This window comes from Panthera uncia, chromosome A2 (assembly GCF_023721935.1).
Source record: "Panthera uncia isolate 11264 chromosome A2, Puncia_PCG_1.0, whole genome shotgun sequence".
Classification (NCBI taxonomy): domain Eukaryota; kingdom Metazoa; phylum Chordata; class Mammalia; order Carnivora; family Felidae; genus Panthera; species Panthera uncia.
In genome coordinates, this window is record NC_064816.1 from 148,479,486 (window position 1) to 148,501,126 (window position 21,641).

At 37.0% G+C, this 21,641-nt stretch overlaps 1 protein-coding gene across 4 annotated transcripts in view; it reads left to right on the forward strand.

Moving 5' to 3' along the window:
* UBN2 (ubinuclein 2) overlaps positions 1-21,641 on the forward strand; it is a 77,438-nt gene that overhangs the window by 12,972 nt on the left and 42,825 nt on the right. For 3 of the 4 annotated variants that reach the window (XM_049641947.1, XM_049641946.1, XM_049641949.1), the window contains exons 3-6: positions 13,989-14,090; positions 17,797-17,934; positions 18,796-18,899; positions 20,888-21,377. In XM_049641947.1, the coding sequence (XP_049497904.1) occupies positions 13,989-14,090; positions 17,797-17,934; positions 18,796-18,899; positions 20,888-21,377 (834 nt within the window). The remainder of the gene's footprint in view (positions 1-13,988; positions 14,091-17,796; positions 17,935-18,795; positions 18,900-20,887; positions 21,378-21,641) is intronic. The other variant, XM_049641948.1, reaches the window with a different exon arrangement.

The window sequence follows — 21,641 nt, forward strand, 5'->3', positions numbered from 1 at the left end:
AATCTTATAAATAAAGCAATTGAAAAATAAAATCACTTGATCAAATGGAGTTAATACTGTTTTTAATAGAAAAGTATATTTATAAAGTCTTGATTTTCTTTTTGTATACAAGCTTTTTAAAATTGATTTTGCCCTGATATGTTTTAAAGAATGGCAACATCTTTTTTTCTAAATTTTATTTTAATTCCAGTATAGTTAACTTACAGTATTATATTAGTTTTAGGTGTACAATATAGTGATTCAACAGTTACATATATTCCTCAGTGCTCATCGTGGTAAGTGTACTCTTTTTTTTTTTTTTTTTTAAAGTTTATTTATTTTGAGAGAGAACGTGAGCAGGTGAGGGGCCGAGAGGGAGAATCCCAAGCAGGCTCTGCATGTGGTCTGTGGGCAGAGCCCGATGTGGGGCTTGATCCCATGACCCTGGGATCATGACTTGAGCCAAAATCAAGAGTCAAACGCTCAACTGACTGAGCCACCCAGGCACCCCATGATAAGTGTACTCTTAATCCCCTTCATCTACTTCACACATCCCCCTACCTATCTCCCCTTTGGTAACCATCTATTTGTTCTCTGTTGTTAAGAGGCTTGTTTGTTGGTTTGCCTCTTTTTTCCTTTGTTCATTTGTTTTGTTTCTTAAATTCGACATCTGAGTGAAATCATGTCTTTCTCTGTCTTACTTCCCTTAGCGTTATACTCTCTAGCTCCATCCATATTGTCCCAGCTGGCAAGATGGCAAGATTTCATTTTTTATGGCTGAGTAATATTCCATTGTGTGCGTGTGTGTGTGTGTGTGTGTGTGTGTGCGTGCGCGTGTGTGTGTATATCTTCTTTATCCATGTATGTATCAGTGGACACTTAGGTTATTTCCATAACTTGGTTATTATAAATAATGCTGCAAGAAGAGAATGGCAATATTTGGAATAACTGTATAATTTCCAATGAGTGACTTCTTAGTAAATACTACTCAATTGAGTGAAAAGGAAATATGCTTTTTTTAAGCATAATTATTTAAAATAATTATGGATTGCTTAAAAAGTGGCCTCAAATATGAGACGGACACAAGTGGATGTTAGAAAACATTTATGCACTCTTTCTGGGAGGTTTAAGAATTTTATCAGTGACTCATATTATTTGATAATCATCGACACTTTATGAGGGGTTACAGCTTCCTTGGGAACTTCCTTGGCTGTTTTTCCTCTGTTTTGGCCTTCTGTTAGGTCTGGTCCCTAAAGATCAACATGGTAGGGTTGGGTAAAGCAGTTTGGATAAATCTGCTGTACTACCACAAAATAAATTCTTTTTGTGAAGCACAAGTACCAGAAATTTAGGTTCTATAGACCAACAATATATGGTACTACATATGTAATAAAAACATAAAATAACAACCTTTTAAAACAGACTGAGGTTGGGAGATTCTTAAATATAGGGCAAGAAAGAATTCTTAAAAAAATTTTTTTTTATTTTTCATTTTTTAAAATTTACATCCAAATTAGTTGGCATCTGGTGCAACAATGATTTCAGGAGTAGATTCCTTAATGCCCCTTAACCCATTTAGCCCATCCCCCCTCCCACAACCCCTCCAGTAACTCTCAGTTTGTTCTCCATATCTGAGTCTCTTCTGTTTTGTCCCCTTCCCTGTTTTTATACTATTTTTGTTTCCCTTCCCTTATGTTCATCTGTTTTGTCTCTTAAAGTCCTCATATGAGTGAAATCATATGATTTTTGTCTTTCTCTGACTAATTTCACTTAGCATAATACCCTCCAGTTCCATCCACGTAGTTGCAAATGGCATGATTTCATTCTTTTGATTGCCGAGTAATACTCCATTGTATATATAAACCACATCTTCTTTATCCATTCATCCATCGATGGACATTTGGGCTCTTTCCATACTTTGGCTATTGTTGATAGTGCTGCTATAAACATGGGGGTGCACGTGTCCCTTCGAAACAGCACGCTTGTATCCCGTGGATAAATGCCTAGTAGTGCAATTGCTGGGTCGGAGGGTAGTTCTATTTTTAGTTTTTTGAGGAACTTCCATACTGTTTTCCAGAGTGGCTGCACCAGCTTGCATTCCCACCAACAATGCAAAAGAGATCCTCTTTCTCTGCATCCTCGTCAACATCTGTCGTTGCCTTAGTTGTTAATGTTAGCCATTCTGACAGGTGTGAGGTGGTGTCTCATTGGGGTTCTGATTTGTATTTCCCTGATGATGAGTGATGTTGAGCATTTTTTCATGTGTCGGTTGGCCACCTGGATGTCTTCCTTGGAGAAGTGTCTATTCATGTCTTTTGCCCATTTCTTCCCTGGATTATTTGTTTTTTGGATGTTGAGTTTGATAAGTTCTTTATAGATGTTGGATACTAACGCTTTATCTGATATGTCATTTGCAAATATCTTCTGCCATTCTGTCGGTTGCCTTTTAGTTTTGCTGATTGTTTCCTTCGCTGTGCAGAAGCTTTGTATTTTGATGAGATCCCAGTAGTTCATTTTTGCTTTTGTTTCCCTTGCCTCCAGAGACGTGTTGAGGGGCAAGGAAGAATTCTTAAATAATAGTTTTCTTTATTGGAGTTACCAATTGGAATCACTTGTCATGACATGCCTTTTCAGTTCCTTGACCTCTTTGAGCTAAACAAATTCTCTTCAGCTTCCTGAAACCATTAGGAACAATTGAGAATGAGCAGTTTTAGGGTATTTGGAAGGAAGGCCCAATATCCTAAGTGCCGATTCAAGAAATCTGTGTACGTTATATCTGTGCTGTTAAGTCAGCTCTTGGGTGTCTTTCCACTGACTTACATTTCTACTCTTTTCTATGGGCGGGTTAAGGAAATCAGTGGAAGTGGAGAATGATAAGGTTGTGACCAGGCTGGGGCAAATAGAGAAGCTTGGTGATCAGGAGTTACATTCTTCTCAGTTATAAGATTGCACCTGGGTGGCTCAGTTGGTTAAGTGTCTGGCTCTTGATTTCAGCTCAGTTTCTCACAGCTCAGTGATCTCAGTTTGTAAGTTTGAGCCCCACGTCAGATTCTGCTGGCGGTACAAACTTGCTTGGGATTCTCTCTTTCTGTCTCTCTCGCTCTCTCTTTCTCTCTCTTTCCCTCTCCCCCACCCCATTTTCCTCCCCCTCCCTCCCTCTCTGCCCCTCACTCAGTGGTATATTCTCTCTCCCCTTCTCTCTCAAAATAAATAAATAAATAAACATTAAAAAAAGACTGCAGTCTTAGCATTCACTGTCATGCTTCCTCTGTCTTCCATAGGTGATCAATGAATGTTGCTTATTAGTTAGGTTTCTTATTACCTGGAGTTAATTGGCAGGGAGGTGACCGGGGTGGGATCCTGTACCAAGAACATTTTGTTTGTTTGTTTTCCAGCTTAGTGTTATAGTGTAATCAGACAGCATTGGCTTGAAATACTGATTATCAGGTTAAACAGGTACTAATGATTCAGTAAGTCATTTTCTTCTGAGTCATAGTAAACTAGTGATCTAGGGGAATAGATTCAAAGGGGATTCTTCATTTTAGATGTAGCAAAGCTCAAGATTATTTTTTTTAATTTGGAAAATAAGTTTTGTGTTTTTATAGGATGCATTTATTGTGTAAACTGTGTAACATTAACAAGGCTAAGGTCTGGAAAATTTATCAAATAAGACTTTGATTCTACTGCAGGGAGGATCCTTTCTAAGGCTGCTGGAAAAGAGACCAGTTCAAAACAGGCCTATTCAGGAAGACCCTATAATATAATCCTTTGCCAATGTATCTTGATTTCCTTAGAATTAGGTGAAATTCTAATATTTGTGAATTGTCTAGTATTTGGTTCCAGTTTATACCATTTGCATATCACTGGACTTGAGCGTAACTGGGGAGCCAGAGAACTAGAGGGTGGAGAATGGAAAAGAGGAGGTGAGGCGGAGGGCAAGCCAAGAGAGAATTGTTTCCAGGAAGACCAGGAGATGAGGAAAAGGGAATTGAGGCCAGAAAACTGTACTCTGGTGGCCTCTGTGATGAAGGAAGGAGCTGGGATGTGCCTGACTGTAAATGCTTTGGCAGAAGGCCATTGATAGGTAGAGGAGAGACTATTAAAATCCTGGCTATCCGGGAGGGATTTGAGAAAGAGCTACTTGGGCACCGCGGTGTCTAATACAGGTTGTCCAAAGCTCTTTCCCCGAAGTGGGACTAGGAAGCAGAACCATGTAAGGAGTGAAAACCCAAATGGTATTGAACATTTGGTGGGCCAGATGAAGAAATTCTTGAATAGGTAGTACATGTACTTGACAAAAACTCAAAAGATATGAAGGGAATATGATGTAAAGTAAATCTCCCTCCTACTCCTAACTCCTAGCTAACCAGTTCCCCCCCCCCGCCCCCCCGCCCGAGATAATCACTGTTTGAGTTTCTTGTTCTAGAGATGTGTTTATGTAAGCATTTACATATTTCAAAAGATTTTGTTCAGTGTAAAAGAATACATAAATACAGATAAAAAAGGGAAGAAAGTAAAAATCACTTAATCATCTATAATCCCACTACCAAGCATAACCACTGTTAGTAGTTGGATATGTAGCCCTTTCAGGGCTTTTAAAAATGCTTGTCTGCTTACAGATGTACTCTCTTGCACTTAAGAAAATTATTTTTAATCGTCTAAGTAGCATATGAATACATTCCTGTTATTACGAACAAATTCACAGTGTTACAACTCTTTGAGAATTCATCCAGCAGGTTTTCTAGTTCCTACCAAAGGGGGAAAAATTCAAACGATACATATTAAGTCAAAATCTTCCTTCACGACTGTCTCCAATTGTATCCCCTCTCCATTGTAGCAAACATGGTTATCTGCTTGTTGTGATTCTTTGAGCTTTTTACATATATTTATGGACATATATTGTTGTGTTTTTCATAAATGAGATCCTACTGTTTGTATGAGAATTAAAAAAGATCTTATTTTTAAAAAAAGCAAGAAAACAAGATCTTGTTATTTTAATGTCATCTCCACAATTACCAGTTTAGGCTGAACACTTCCTTTTTTAATTTTTTTTTTTTTTAACGTTTATTTATTTTTGAGACAGAGAGAGACAGAGCATGAACGGGGGAGGGTCAGAGAGAGGGAGACACAGAATCTGAAACAGGCTCCAGGCTCTGAGCCGTCAACACAGAGCCCGACGTGGGGCTCGAGCTCACGGACCGCAAGATCATGACCTGAGCCGAAGTCGGCCGCTTAACCGACTGAGCCACCCAGGCACCCCTAAGCTGAACACTTTCAAATGCTTAGTGAATACTGTCTTTTCTATGACTAGCCTGAACTATACATAGCATTTGGTAAACTACTTTTATAGCCTTCCGTACTATTAAATATTCCTCTACCACATGGTTTTAAAATGGCTGTTAGTGGGGCATCTGGATGGCTCAGTCAGTTAAGTGTCCAACTTCGGCTCAGGTCACTATGTTATAGTTTGTGGGTTTGAGCCCCGCGTCGGGCTCTGTGCTGACAGCTCAGAGCCTGGAGCCTGCTTCAGATTCTGTGTCTCCCTGTCTCTCTGCCCCTCCCCTGCTCCTGCTCTCTCTCTCTCAAAAATAAATAAACATTAAAAAAATTTTTTAAATGACCATTAGCATTGAATGGATGTGTCACAGTATATGTAATTTATACCTTTATTATTGTTATGATGCTATGATTGATAGGATGGTTGGTGAAGAACTTACACCTGTACATCCTTTGTACAAGTTATAGCAGTTATGTCTTCCTGTGGTAACTCCTGATCAGCTTGATTAGACTAAAATGTTCCTAGATCTTTCTAGTTATGCAGAAGTTATTTGTGCTAGTTATGCAGAAGTTATGTGTAATCATGCCCATTCCAACAGAACCTATTTGTTTTTTTAGTTTTTCCCTAGGTAAATCTTAGAGGCAGTTAGCTAGCTGTCCTTAGATAAAAAATGTTAGGAGAGTAGAAAAAGATCATTTTGATTTTAAGTAGAAAGCATGAAGGAGGAAGGGTTTAAAACTTATTAGCTGGGAAGGGTGGGGAAATTCAGAGAGGAGTAAGAGATTATTCCCAATAAGGGGAAGGCAGAAGAAAGATGAACTTCAGTGTGTTTAGGAGGAGAGTGGATAGATAGGTTGAATGAATCAGAGTGTTCAAGTTGGAAAATTGTAAGAAAAAGTTGGAAAGGTAGTTTAAATGCCTTTAATGCCTTATTAAGGGTTTTGGATTTATTTTATAATAGGATGCTTCTGAAGCATTTTGAACAGAGGAATGATACGAAATGGTATTTTAGAAGTATTAATTGGATGGTATAATGCAGGATAAACTAAGATAAATGAGGGAAGAGAGGCTAATTAAGGCATTCACCACATTTAAATGAAAAATAGTGGCCGAGATTATAGCAATGGCAGGTGGAATAAAAAGGAAATTGCAGATGTGAAAAACCACATGAACAAAGGTTTGTGGGGAGAGAGTTGAAGTAGAAAGAATAATGAGGAGTTCTAAAAATCAGCACTTCTGAAAGGTAAGTACCTACAATTCATTCATTTAAATTGTTCTCCCCAGAACCCAGAAAGTTCCCTGATACCTCTCCATAGATAATCCTCTCCCTTCATTCCTGGTCCCTGGTATTCTCAGACCTACTTCATGTCAGTATAAGTTTTTTATTTGTTTTTATTTTGTGGTTTCTAGCGTTTCTGTGGTTTCTGGGAATCTTAAAGTCTTTTGTGTCTGGCCGCTCTGACTTAGCATGATGCTTTTGAAATTCATCCATGGGTTGCATGTTGTCAGCGGTTCCTTCCCTTGTGTTGCTGCATAGTAAGCCATAGTTCTTGGCTGCTATGAATAAAGATGTTCTGAACGTTGGCATATAGCTTTTTGGGTGAACATACATTTCCATTTTTCTTGAGTAAATACGAAGAGTGGGATTGTTAGGTCATATGTGAAGTGTACGTTTAAGCTTATAAGAAACTGTCAACTGTTTTGCAGAATGGGTCTTCATTTCGCACCAGCCATGTAGGAGAGTTTTAGTAGCCCCACATCCTTGTTAACATTTGGTATCATGAGTCTTTTTAATTTTAGCTCACTGAAGTTTTAAGGCAGAAAAACAGGATGAATAAAATGGGAATGTTCAAGTGGAAGGAGCTAATTTGGAGGTGGCTGACAGTGGGGACACTGGTTTCAGTTTCTGGTATTGAGTTTTAAGGGGTCTCCAAGTAGGAAAATGACCCCAGAGATTCTATAACTTCTCTTATAGAACTTTTAATGGAATGGCACTTTGGAGCCAGATAGTCATGAGTTTGAAGATTAGCTCAATTACTTTCTGTGTGATCTTAGCCAAGTTATTTGCCCTTTCCAAGCTTTAGCTTTTCCCATTTGTCAAATGTGAAATAATAGATGGTTACACTTAGAAGAGGCGCTGGTGCAAAGTTAGCACTCAGCGGGTGGTAGCCATCATCATCTTGGTCGTCGTCATCATCATGTTTGCTGCTTAAATATATATTTTATGCCCCCAGTAACTTAGGAGTTTCTTGCACATCTCTGCATTTCTTCCCTTCCTAACCCATCTCCCTATCTTTGCTCATCCCCCACCACAACAGGAGTGATTTTGTTCAGCACTAATCTTGTCTAGTCACTTCCTGTTCTGATCCTTCTACTCATGTTGTCCGGGCATAAATATCTACAGAAAGCCTTGATTAAGACCGCGGTTAGAAAAGTCTGGTACCACCTATATTTTCCTTTCTACTGTGTATCATTACTGTAATTTGTGTAATCTTTCTCCTGTCTACAGTACTATAAAATCCACGAAGGCTGGCACTTGGAAGGTACTCAGTTAATTTTTGAGTAGATTGTCTTGTTTTAAGATTGTTCAGGACAGGATTTTTACTACTTAATTTAAATTCTTTCTGAGGGTACCTGGGTGGTTCGGTTGGTTAAGCATCTGACTGTGGATTTTGGCTCAGGTAACGATCTCCTGGTTAATGAATTTGAGCCCTGGTTCTTGGATTTGAGCCCTGCATTGGGCTCTGCACCGCTGGTAACAGTATACTATGTAATTTTTTACAATTAAAAAAATTTTTTTAATTCTTTCTGACATTTACCATATTACTTTCTTTTTCAAAAAAAATATTTATTTATTTTAAGTAGTCTGTACAACTTAAAGCATGAGGCTCGAACTCATGACCTCAAGATCAAGAGCCGTATACCCTTCCTATGGAGCAGCCAGGCACTCTAGCGTGTTACTTTCTATGGCATAAGTTCTTAACAGATATTCTTGAATCTAAGTAGTGGTTTGAAATAAGCTTACATAGAATTATCAGGTCAAATAAGGTAAAGAGTTTTAAAAATTATTTTACTGTATTTCCATTATGACATTAATACTTTATAGAAAGTTTGGAAAATAAAGAAACAAAAAGAAGAAACACAAGAGGATGGCAGAATTCTTGGCAGATGCTTTTAGATTGCTTTCCAGAAGAGTTTCATGGTATACTGTTACCAGCAGTGCTTGAGTGGTCCTGTTTCTTCTCCATTTTGCCAGTTTATAATTTGATAGATGAAATTAGTATCTTTAATTCCATTTATTTGATTTATTAATTACTCTCTGTTGAGTTGTAATGCCGCCTTTCTCATGTTAAATTCTTACCTACTAGGATAGGTTTCTGAACATTGTTGTTGATTTATGTTTATTCTTACATTCCTGGTATGTCGATTTTAACTCCCATAACTTTATTTTTAACTTAATTTTTAAATTTTAATTCCAGTATAGTTAACATATGGTGTTATATCAGTTTCTGGAGTACAATATAGTGATTCAACAATTCTATATATTACTCAGTGCTCATCAAGATAAGTGGACTCTTAATCCCCTTCACCTATTTCACCCATCCCCCCCACCCTCCTTCCCTCTGGTAACTATCAGTTTGTTCTGTAAAGTTAAGAGTCTGTTTTTTGGTTTGTCTCTTTTTTTTCCCTTTGTTCATTTGTTTTGTTTCTTAAATTCCACATATGAGTGAAATCATATGGTATTTGTTTTTCTCTGACTTATTTTACTTAGCATTATACTCTCTAGATTCATCCACGTGGTTGAAAATGGGAAGATTTCATTCTTTTTTATGGGTGAATAATATCCCAGCATATGTATGTATGTACACACACACACACACACACACACACTCTACATCTTCTTTATCCATTCATCTGTCAGTGGACACTTGGACTGCTTCCATAATTTGGCTATTGTAAATAATGCTGCAGTAGGCATAGGGGTGCATAAATCTTTTTGAATTAATGTTTTCATGTTCTTTAGGTAAATACCCAGTAGTGGAATTGCTGGGTCATATGGTAATTCTACTTTTAATTTTTTGAGTAGCCCCCATACTCTTTTCCACAGTGGCTGTACCAGTTTGCATTCCCACCAATAGTGCACAAGGGTTCTTTTCTCTCCACACCCTCGCCAACACTTGTTGTTTCTTGTGTTTTTGATTTTAGCCATCCTGACAGGTGTGAGGTGATATCTCATTGTGGTTTTGATATGAATTTCCCTGATGATGAGTGATGTTGAGCATCTTTTCACGTGTCTGTTGGCCATCTTGATGTTTTCTTTGGAGAAATGTCTGTTTGTGTCATCTGCCTATTTTTTAATTGGATTATTTGTTTTATTTATTTATTGTTTTATTTATTTATTTATTTATTTATTTATTTATTTATGGTGTCGAGTTGTATAATTTCATTTACCAATATCTTCTCCCATTCAGTAGGTTGTTTTTTGTTTTGTTTTGTTGATTGTTTCCTTGGCTGTGCAGAAGCTTTTAATTTTGATGTAGTCCCAGTATTTTATCTTTGCTTTTGTTGCCCTTGTCTCAGAAGACATACCTAGAAAAATGCTACTATGGAAAATGTCAGAGACCTACTGCCTGTGCTGTCTTCTAGGATTTTGAGATTTCACCTCTCACATTTAGGTCTGTGATCCATTTAGAGTTTATTTTTGTGTATGGTGTAAGAAAGTGGTCTGGCTTTATTCTTTTCATATTGCTGTCCAGTTTTCCCAGTATCATTTGTTGAAGAGACTTTTTCCCACTGCATATTCTTGCCTCCTTTGTTGAAGATTATTGGTCACATAATTGTGAGATTTTTTCCTGGGCTTTGTATCCTGTTCCAGTGATCTATGTGTCTGTTTTTGTGCCAGTACCATACTGTTTTGATCAGTACAGCTTTGTAGTATAACTTGAAATCTGGGATTGTGATACCTCCAGCTTTTTCTTTCTCAAGATTGCTTTGGCCCTTCAGAGTCTTTTGTGGTTCCATGCAAATTTTAGGATTGTTTACTGTAGTTCTGTGAAACATATTTTTGGTATTTTGAAAGGAATTGTATTAAATCTGTAGATTGCTTTGGGTAGTATGGACATTTTAACAATATTTGTTCTTCTAGTCCATGAGCAAGGCGTATCTTTTCATTTGTGTCATCTTCAGTGTCTTTCATCAGTGTTTTATAGTTTCCAGAGTATGGGTCTTTTACCTCCTTGGTTAAGTTTATTCTTTGGTATTTTATTATTTTTGATGCAATTGTAAATGAGATTGTTTTCTTAATTTCTCTTTATGCTGCTTCATTATTAGTGTATAGAAATGCAGTGTATTTCTATAAGTTGATTTTGTATCCTGAGACCTTACTGAATTCGTTTATCAGGTCTAGTTGTTTTTTGGTGGAGTCTTTGGGGTTTTCTATATGTGGTGTCATACCATCTACAGATAGTGAAAGTTTTACTTCTTACTGATTTGGATGCTTTTTATTCCTTTTTCTTCTCTGATTGCTGTGGCTAGGACTTCCAGTACTATGTTGAGTAAAAGTGGTGAGCATGAACTTCCTTGTCTTGTTCCTGACCTTAGGGTAAAGGTCTCCATATTTTCCCACTGAATATGATGTTAACTGTAGGTTTATCATATATGACCTTTATTATGTTGTTAACTCTCATAACTTTAAATATATTTAATATGTAACAGGGTTAATATTCATTTGTTTTTGTATTTTTTATATAGTATAAAAATATACTATATTTTTATATTAGTTTTCATGTATCTGTGCGTTTTTATATTCTCTTTCGAGTTCTGTCTGGTTTTTGGGTGAAATAGTCTCTCATGCTTAATTGCATGTATGTAACTATCCTAGAAATACCTCCTTCTGTTTGTCTTTTTTTTTTTTTTTAACTTCTGCTTCTAACTGTAGTTCTATAAACTAGTTGTAAGGGTCCCAGTTTGCAGACCTGACAAATGGAAAAAAATAAGAACAATTTATTACATGTGTTGTATATGAGCACACACATGCTGTGTATATGTGTGTATGTGTATATGTGTGTGTGTGTGTGTGTTATGTATGTATATGTTTAATGTTGCCAACTAGTATTTCCTTTTTTTTTCTTTTTTTAAAAAAAATTTAAATGGTTTTATTTATTTTTGAGAGAGAGAGACCCAGCAAGGAAGGGGCAGAGTGAGAGGGAGACACAGAATCTGAAGCAGGCTCCAGGCTCTGAGGTGTCAGCACAAAACCTGATGCGGGGCTTGAACCCACAAACTGTGAGATCATGACCTGAGCCGCAGTTGGACGCTGAACTGACTGAGCCACCCAGGCGCCCCTGCGAACTAGTATTTCTTGAGAAGGATTTTTGTTGTTCTGAGATTATGCCCTTTAATGGCTCTATTTGGGGGTGGGGGGGGGAGAAGGGTTGCCACCTTGTGTTGGTCTCCAAAATTGTTTTTAAAATTTACCTAATTGTAAAAATCTAAAAATACGGGAACTGCTACTTTATCTCACACTATAATGACTTTCTTGGCGGTAGTGGTATAGTAACAGGGCTGTCTTGGTCACCGAAAAGCATACAATGAAGTTACAGCTTATGGGGGTTAGGTTTTTTAACATCTGGATGTAATAAAAATATAACATTGAATCAGGATTACTTTTACAAATTACTTAGAAAAGGATGTCACCACGTTGGTGACTTCTCAGCAAGTCCAGCATAACCATTTTTTCCCTGAATCACTGGAATAGATTATTTCTTTGCATGGAAATAAGATAGAGCAGTTTGCTTTTGTTTAAGGGCAGTGTTTCACAAAACTTATCCATCTTTCACTGTTAGAATCACACTTTCCATTGAGAGCTATTCACTGAGAATTGAAACCGAATAAGAGATTTACGTCTTGCATCCCATGCTCTCTGCTGGACTTACTCTGGCTCAGTGGTAGCATGTTAGGCAGAATCCTTACCACTTAGTGTTTTCTCTCCTCTTTCTGAGCATCTTCTCACTCATGACCCACTTCAGTAAAAAAATCAGGGGTCATGGAGGTGTTAGGATGATACTTAGAGTAGTTAAATTTGAGTGAGTATGGTTGAATATCTAAAATGAGTTTTGGAGACTAAACTAAACACTTGTTTCAGCAGTGCCACAATAGTATTAGGTTTCCTGTCCACTTAAACTCCTTAAAACGAGCTTATCTATACCATTTACCGTACATGTACCATTTATACCTGACGTAGAATGTTTTCTTTATAACTGTAATCAACCATTTAAAACCTCCTGAAAGTATGACATGAATAATGGAATGTATACTAACTGGTTCTTTTTATTTTGTTGTTGTTTTACTTTAAAAAAACATTTTTTTTCTTTTAAGAAAAAAAATTTTTTTTTGTTTTCTTTTTTTGTTTGTTTGTTTATTTAAGTAATCTCTATACCTAATGTAGGGCTCGAACTCACAATCCAGAGATCAAGAGTCGTACGCTCTGGGCTCCTGGGTGCCTCAGCTGGTTGAGCAACCGACTTGGGCTCAGGTCATGATCTCGTGGTTCTTGAGTTAAAGCCCACATCAGGCTCACTGTTGTCAGGACAGAGCTAGCTTCAGATCTTCTGTCCCTTACTCTCTCAAATAAAACAACAACAAAAAAACCCAAACAAACAAGAGTCATTCACTCTGCTGACTGAGCCAGCCAGGTGTCCCTAAAATACTTTTTATTTGAAGAGATTGTACACTCACATGAAGTTGCACACACAATACAGAGAGGTCCCTTGTACCAATCACCCAGTTTCTCCCAGTGGTAATATCTTACATAACTGGAGTTATCAAGACTAGAAGATTGACATTGGCACACTACAATTAACTAGCCTTCAGTCCTTATTCACACTCACCGGTTTTTGCATGCACTCATGTTTCATTTTCTTGTATGTCTGATGTGTATAATCCTGTGGTGTTTACAAAAATAATTTTAAGAATAGTTTGGATTTACAGAAAAGTTGCAGAGATAATAGAGGCTTCCCATATACTTCTCACCCACTCTCTCCTATGACATATTATGAATGATGATATCTATACAGTAGATTTGTTACAGCTAACAAACCTACTTTGGTATATTACTATTAATTAAACTCCACATTTTATTCAGATTTTACTAGTTTTCCCCTAGTGCCCTTTTTTAGTTCCTGGATCCCATACAGGATACTACATCACATTTAGTCATTACATCTCTTTAGACTCATCTAAACTCTGACAGTTTTTCAGATTTTCCCTTGTTTTTAATTATCTTCATAGTTTGAGGAATCCTGGTTAGTTATTTGTAGAATATCCCTTAATGGGACATGGTTTAGTTTGTTTGTTGTTTTTCTCATGATGAACCTATAGCTCGGATTATAGGCTTTTGAGAGAAGACCACAAAGGTGCCATTTTTTATCATATCGTATCAAGAGTACATGCTATCAACATGACTTACCGTGTTGATGTTGAACTTGATCACCTGGCCGAGGTCATGTTGGCCAGGTTTTCACTATAATTAGTCTCCTCACTTTCATACTCTATTCTTTGGGAGCAAGTCCCTCAGCACAACTTATATTCAAAGGGTTGGGGGATTTCAATTCAACTTCTTGGAGGGGGGATTATCTACAGAAATTATTTAGAGTTCTTCTGATAGGTACTTTTAAAGTTTATGGAAACCGCATGAGTACTGATATCAGTCTAACGTATCTGTTCTTTGCAGGGTGGGAAACCCCGTAAACACCGGAAGGATCGGCTACAAGATTTAATTGATATAGGCTTTGGCTATGATGAGACAGACCCATTTATTGATAACTCAGAGGCTGTGAGTAATGTATCTTTAATATAGCAGCAATTCTTTGTTTGGGATAGAAGTCAAGGATAAAGTTACTAAAATAGTTCAGTATTTGTTTTTACTAACTAATCCCCTATTGACGTCCATCTAAATTGTTTCTACTTTTTTATGTGCTTACGAGCAGCTGAGCATCTGTGTACGTTTATCTTTGTGTACTTGAATAACTATGTAAGATAATTAGAGAGTGCAAATGTATGTACAGGATAAATTTCTAGCACTGGGGTTTATTCATTAAGGGTATTTACATCTTGAATTTGTATTGATATTCCCAGACTTGGGCAGGTGTAATTTCAAATGGCTTCCAGATAAGACCCATATGAACTTGAAGATTGGAGCTGCTGGGTTGAAGTTAATCTGGCAGACAACTTTAAAATGTGCTTCATTTTTTATTACTGCCAAGCCTTAGTACAGTGGTGGTGATTGAATGCCAGCCTTTATCAAACCCTATCTGTTTTGTTCCAAGCCCTACAGCTTTTTCCCTGGAATCTTCTTTCTTTTATAAAATGAAGAGGAATTTAGGAGAGCATTTAAGGACTATAACAATCCATTGATCACATAGCAAACAAATGCAGGCATATTGTGTTTGGGGGTAGGTAAGGTGTATGTTCTTACATTCTTCTCAGTGCACTGGAGAAATCTAAACAAACCCTGGACTTATGGCATCCTCTGCATTGTTCAGTGATTACTTACAATACACAGAAAGGGACACCAAGGTAAACATTGTAGTACTACCCACAAATTAGTATTTCTTTTTCCTGTTACTACAGTGCTTGGTTGTATAGATGATGATAAGGCATATAGTGGTAGGAGAATCATAGAACTTCCAGCAGGAGGCATACTGGATACCCTGAGTTGTTTCAGTGTTCTGACCTAAACTGGTTTACCATACCAGGCAGCCTGTTCTATAGGAGTAAAATATTGACAATGCCCTTTGGAGTAGAGAAGCCTTCTTGTTACCAGAAAGGTTGACAAACCTTTTTGTAGATTAGGGCATGGGATGTTTTTAAAAGTCTTGACCTTGATTTGAAATACAAGTCAAAATTCCTAGATTCTAGCCTCAACTCGGTTTCTAAAGATTTCTAGACAAATCTTTTAGCATTGCTCAGTTTTCTCTGCTACAGTCAGAATATTTGGATATGGTGTTTTTCATACTGACTTTTGCAACCCATAATTGGATTACATATCACTTTAGAGAGTGTGGCCAGCATTTTTAACAACAGTGAAGTAGAATAGAATAGGAGCTATCATAGTAAATCATAGTAGATTATGTGAGTTTTTTTTATGTGTGTGTGTACACACTGGGATTTGATGTGTAACATATTTCCCACTTGGGTTGTGGTGAAAAAAATTTGAAAAGTACTGCCTTAATAAATAAGGGTAAGTTTTGTATGTAAAAGTTGTTGAACAAAAATTATTTTATTAGTTGCTGACATTTAGAGGACAAGGTAGGTTCCTGTTTAGTAAGAGGAAATTGAACTAGATTACAGGTTGTTTATTGACTCGCAAAATAATTTTGTATTGTTATTCTTACAGATTATTGGGTTCTTATGAGATAATTCAGACATAAGACAATTATTATCCAACCAAATGATTTTCTGTTCTTTTCATTGATTGTAAGCTTTCACTGTTTGTAATTATTTGATAGTGAAAATAATCTGGTTCTAATTAATTTTCAGAATCATGTACCACTTATAAATACCTGAAAATAAATGCTTTTAAAGATTATTTTTAGTCTCACTTATGCTGCCACGTTTTGTGAAGACTGAAAGAAAATGTTTTTCTTTATTTATTAATAAATAATAATACCAGGCATGAATAACACTTTTATTTAGTTTGTCTCTTGTAAATTTCACTAGAACGTTGTGAAGTAAGTGATGTTGTCACTGTTCGACAACCCCAAGATATCCATGTTAAGTGATTTCCTCTGGGTCACAATTGCTAATCATTGGCAAAGGATCTAAATCCAGGCCTTCTGATTCTCAAGTTCAGCGTTCCATTGCCTCTTAACACATTCTACTTGGACGGCTAAATTAAATATGCATAAAGAGCTTGTTCTCCTGGAGAGTGTTCCGATAGGGAGAGCTTAGGAAACACTGCAGCAGACCGATGTTGAACACACCCATGTTGCTATGTAACGTGGTGATGAATGTGTTTCCCACTGCATGATGTAGTGGATGGTTTGGGATACAGCCAGAGCCTCTACCATAAGCTTATAAAATTACTCTGGGGGTTCTTATCCTCTCTAAATTTGGTTTTCACTTATAAAATGCCTTTTTTGCCTCACAAAGGTATCAGGAGGGCCAAGTGAAATAATTTATATGAAGAAGCATTGTAAATTATAAAGCAGTGTAAGCAAAAAGTAATGTTTGTCACAGTTACACATTTCCAAAATAATTACTACAAAGTCTTTTCACTTCTAATTCTTTCTCTTCACTCCTTTGCTTACAGATAGTACCGGACCCTTTCCGAAGGTCTTACCCATAGATCTTTATAGTAGCCCGTCAACTGCAGCAACAGGAAAGGGATTCATTCCTTTTTTTGACTCAGTATGATTAAACTGGAAATTCTTTTTCTATTTACCATTTAATTTAAAAGGATACAGGTTAAAAGCAAAAACTTTTGCATGTAGCCTCAATGTTCTTACAGTAACTAGTACATTCCCTATATTCCTTGTCCAGTGCAAAGGATCTGCTTAAAATCTGCCTTTCTTAAAAATATAAAATATGAAGAACCTATAAAGTAGAGTTCTGGGGACCTCAGGTAGCAGGTATCTTGCTTCTATTAGATAAGTAACTCACTCCTTTTTTCTCAGCCACTATGGACTCCCAACATTTGGTTAAGATTGACCCTCATTTAATGTTTGCTTTTGTCCATTTTCATCAGGTGAGAAATGATAAACTTTAAAAATCCAAGCTTAGAGGACATCAGCTTAAGTGTTATTTTAGGTCAGACCTTCTATCTAACTTAGACAATTTGCTCTTGATCCAGGCAAAGTACCTGGCTCATTATAGTGTATGCTTACTGAACTGGGCAGTTATTTTTCTGTTGCGTTTTTAAACACATATGTTATTTTATGTTTTAAACTTTTAAACAATTTTCTTCATTTAAAAGCTTAGAGCTAAGACATAAGAAATAACTTTGTTATTTATAATCTTATGAATAAAATTATATACTGATATGGTAGGAAATGAAATTTATTCCTTTTCTGTATGTTTAGTCATCTGTTTTAACTTGTTTCAATTTCTCATCAGAATCATTTGTCTTTGGGGCACCTGCCTGGCTCAGTCAGTAGAGCAGATGACTCTTGATCTCTGGGGGCGAGTTCGAGCCCCACGATGGGCATAGAGATCACCTAAAAAATAAATAAAGGTTTGAAAAAAAAATTTGTCATTAAGAATAGTAGCAGTGATCCTTAAATTTTTCTCAGCAGATGATGGCTATACTGAGGATTTGCTTCATTATTCCAGAATTTCCTTTCTTTATATATACTGAGTACTCTGGGCTCATTTTTATCCTAGATACTAACTTTTTCTAAATTTATTCCACAAACATCCTCATTGCAGTCAGTTTTGTAGTTAGGATGTAAGGAAGGATGCTGACATAGTGATTGGATTTCTTTGATGTATTTGTAGAATTAATAATGGGATATATCTGAAACATTTTATTTTAAATATAGTATGACGAATTAGTTCCTGCTTCTCTAACAACAAAATATGGAGGCTTTTACATCAACACTGGCACTCTGCAGTTTCGCCAAGCTTCAGATACTGAAGAAGAAGATATTACAGACAACCAAAAGCACAAGCCCCCCAAAGTGAGTTTATCCAACACTGCAATGGTAATGAGAGTGTTCAATAAATACGGTATACTTTTTGAATTTACTTGTGGATATGAGGAAAAGTAAAATGCTAACCATTGTTTAATAAATCTGTAGTTATTTACCTGCTTTGAAGTAAAACTATGTAGATATAGGGAAAATTGATATTTACATCATAGTATAATTGTATTTTCTTTTAAGACTTCTCTCTCCATATGTGGTCGAATAATCTACTGTTTGGGGGATAAGGGTAAGTTTCTAGGGTAGGTTAAGACTTGGTGTAGACATTAGCTTTCCCGAGACAGCTAATTCTATTTAAGATATATATAGTTTGAGGAAGTGAATAGTGTGTCCTTAGGTGTTTCTTGAAGCGTGATCCAAAGACTGACTTGTGCCAGAATCACCAAAATGTTTGTTAAAAACTAGGCAGTACTCAAAAACAAAAACAGGTAGTGCTCATAGACCCCAAGAGTCTGCATTTTTAACAAGCACTTCTTTTTTTTTTTTCTTTCTTTTTTTTTTTTTCAACGTTTTTTTATTTTTATTTTTGGGACAGAGAGAGACAGAGCATGAACGGGGGAGGGGCAGAGAGAGAGGGAGACACAGAATCGGAAACAGGCTCCAGGCTCCGAGCCATCAGCCCAGAGCCTGGCGCGGGGCTCGAACTCACGGACCGCGAGATCGTGACCTGGCTGAAGTCGGACGCTTAACCAACTGCGCCACCCAGGCGCCCCTTTAACAAGCACTTCTAATGCACACTGAACTTTGAGAAAAAACACTGCCCTAGATGCTAGATCGCTAATCTAGCGAGTAAAGCATTGATCCTCCATTAAACGATACTTTGTTTATCATTTGCAGATTCCCAAAATAAAAGAAGATGATATTGAGATGAAGAAGCGGAAGAGGAAAGAGGAAGGGGAAAAGGAGAAGAAACCAAGGAAAAAAGTCCCCAAACAACTGGGGTATGTAAAATTAAACATCCCAAGGGAACTAGGGTCAGAGCATGACTAGCTGCCCTTTTGGAAAGATCTATTTAGCATTCATTAACCCAGCTTAGCTGGGACTAATTTAATACTATATTTAAAAGTGTCAATGACCATTAACTTACATTTTAATAATATTAATATGTATTAAGTATAAGTTTTTATTAAAAAATAGAAGGCTTTGTCATCTTAGAGACTCATGGTGTTTTAGATCAGATTTACAAATTAGTTCATTAAGTATTTTGGTCGTTAAAATTTTTTACCGACAAGAACCAGTTTGAAAAGATGGTACCTTTGAAAAGATGGTACAAACGTTGAGCAAGTTGTTTTCATCTTTTGGTGCTAAAACTAAACTTATTAGATGCCTGGGGATTGAGGACTGGCAGTAGTCTATGTGTGAATGATTTATAGTTGTTTTAGTATTTAAAAAGTCATTTATTTAGCTCTTCTTTAACACCTGTGACTTTAGGTAATGATATCACCTCTAAATACCAAGTAGAATTTCTCGAAAGACTGAAGTCATAAGAATGAAATGTTTGTACCATGCGTCCATAAAATTACCAGTTGGTCTTACTTTTCCATGGCCTTTTTTTGGAGAACCAAGGGACAGAAACTGTGACAGGCTGGATTTTCTTCCCTTCCTCACCAGGGGAGGTGCATCTGAACTTTGGGCTATCAGTATGCAAAAGCTTGATGTAGGGAGGTATTTATTCTCTCCTAAGCATGAGATTTTAGTGAACCTTGAATCATTAATTAAGAAAAAACATATATATATTACTCATGCATGTTTTAAATTCTCATTATTTACAAGTAAATTTCTTTAATGTCTTTTAATGGATTTGTTATTTTCTGAAATCTGTAGCTTATTCATGCAACACACACTTATTAAATACCTTTTATATACTAAGCATTGTTCTGGTTTCGGATATAAAAACACGGGCCTGCCCTCAAGGCACAAGTGATAGTTTCGATTCTGTAGTGCACCTAGAAGCGTGTATGCCGTAGAATGTAGAAAAGATTTCTAGAGAAAAGTGTTAACTACACTGAGACACTTTTCCCCCATGGTTCCTGTAGGGAGAAAGTTGTCATAGAAAATCACACATATGTGATTGCCTCACATGGCTGTTCCTAGAATGGAAGGTGAAAATGATCAGAAGGTAGTGGCAGAATAGGGTCTAGAAAGATTTTATATTTCTTTGGCAGTTTGTAGCACAAACCACCTGGGGTACCAGTTTGAAGGTGTACTGTGTGAGCTTCTCTGGTTGCTTATAAGGCAATTCTGTTTTCTCAAGTACATTTCTTTCTTTCTTTTTTCTTTCTTTCTTTCTTTCTTTCTTTCTTTCTTCTTTCCTTCCTTCCTTCTTTCTTTCTTCTTTCTCTCTTTCTCTGTCTCTCTCTCTCTCTCTCTCTCTCTCGTGCATGTGCACATACACACTTGCACACAAGCAGGGAAGGAGCATAGGGAGAGGGAGAGAGAGAATCTTAACCTTGCTCCATGCCCAGCGTAGAGCCTCACTCGGGGCTCGATCTCACGACTCTGAGATCATGACCTGAGGTGAAATCAAGAGTCAGATGCTCAACCAACTGAGCCACCCACACACCTCATAAGTGCATTTCTTTACTTGGTTAATTCTTTAGGTGACTACTTTATAGATGTGCTAAAGAATGTGAACATTCCAAAAAGAGTAGTTAGTTTGACTTCATAGACTTTAATAATCCTGAGTTACCCTCAGTTTTGTTTCTTTCTGTTGACTTTTGTCCTTTTGTTTTCTTCACTCTGGTGGCCATTTGCCTTTTGACCTTTCCCAAGTGAGTCCAGATGAAGGTGCTGTTGTAAAAGGATGATGTAAGAAGAAATTTGCTTTCCCACCCATCAAATGACCGTTTTGATTATCTGTGCCTCCTTATTTACACGGGCTTTAAAGTAAAATCCTACACAGCCTAACTGATCCTTTTTTTCTTCACAGAGTTGTGGCTCTAAATTCACACAAGTCTGAAAAAAAGAAGAAACGTTATAAAGATTCTCTTTCTCTAGCTGCCATGATACGAAAATTTCAGAAAGAGAAGGATGCATTGAAGAAGGAGCCTAACCCCAAAGTCCCAATGAACTTAACGACGTCCTCTCTGAATAAGACCCCCTCCACTGCCGTAGCATTGGGAAGTGATGTCTCGGACTTAAATCTGAACACTGCTGATCCGGACCTCCCCATTTTTGTTGGCACAAATGAACACGAACTGTTTCGGGAAGCTGAAAATGCCCTAGAGATGCTAGATGATTTCGACTTTGACAGATTACTGGATGCTGCTTCTGATGGTAGCCCCCTCTCTGAGTCAGGGGGAGAGAATGGAAACACCACCCAGCCAACCTATGCCTCTCAGGTTATGCCCAAGGTGGTGCCTACACTCCCAGAGGGTCTGCCTGTCCTTCTTGAAAAACGCATCGAAGACCTCCGTGTAGTAAGTGTAATGATTCCCTTGTTTCTTATTTGCCACACAAACATAACAATAAATGTTTTTTATAAGGCAAAAATACGAACCCACAATCCCAACACCCATATAAACAATTTTTAATTTTCTGTATTTCCTTTCAGGCATTGGCTATATTTATAGGCCTTTGATTTTAAGTAGAAGTAGCTGTAGCTATAGTTCTAGCATGATATGGGTGATTGTTTTATTATTTCATTTCAACTTACAGTTTTCATAAATATAATTTTTATTGTA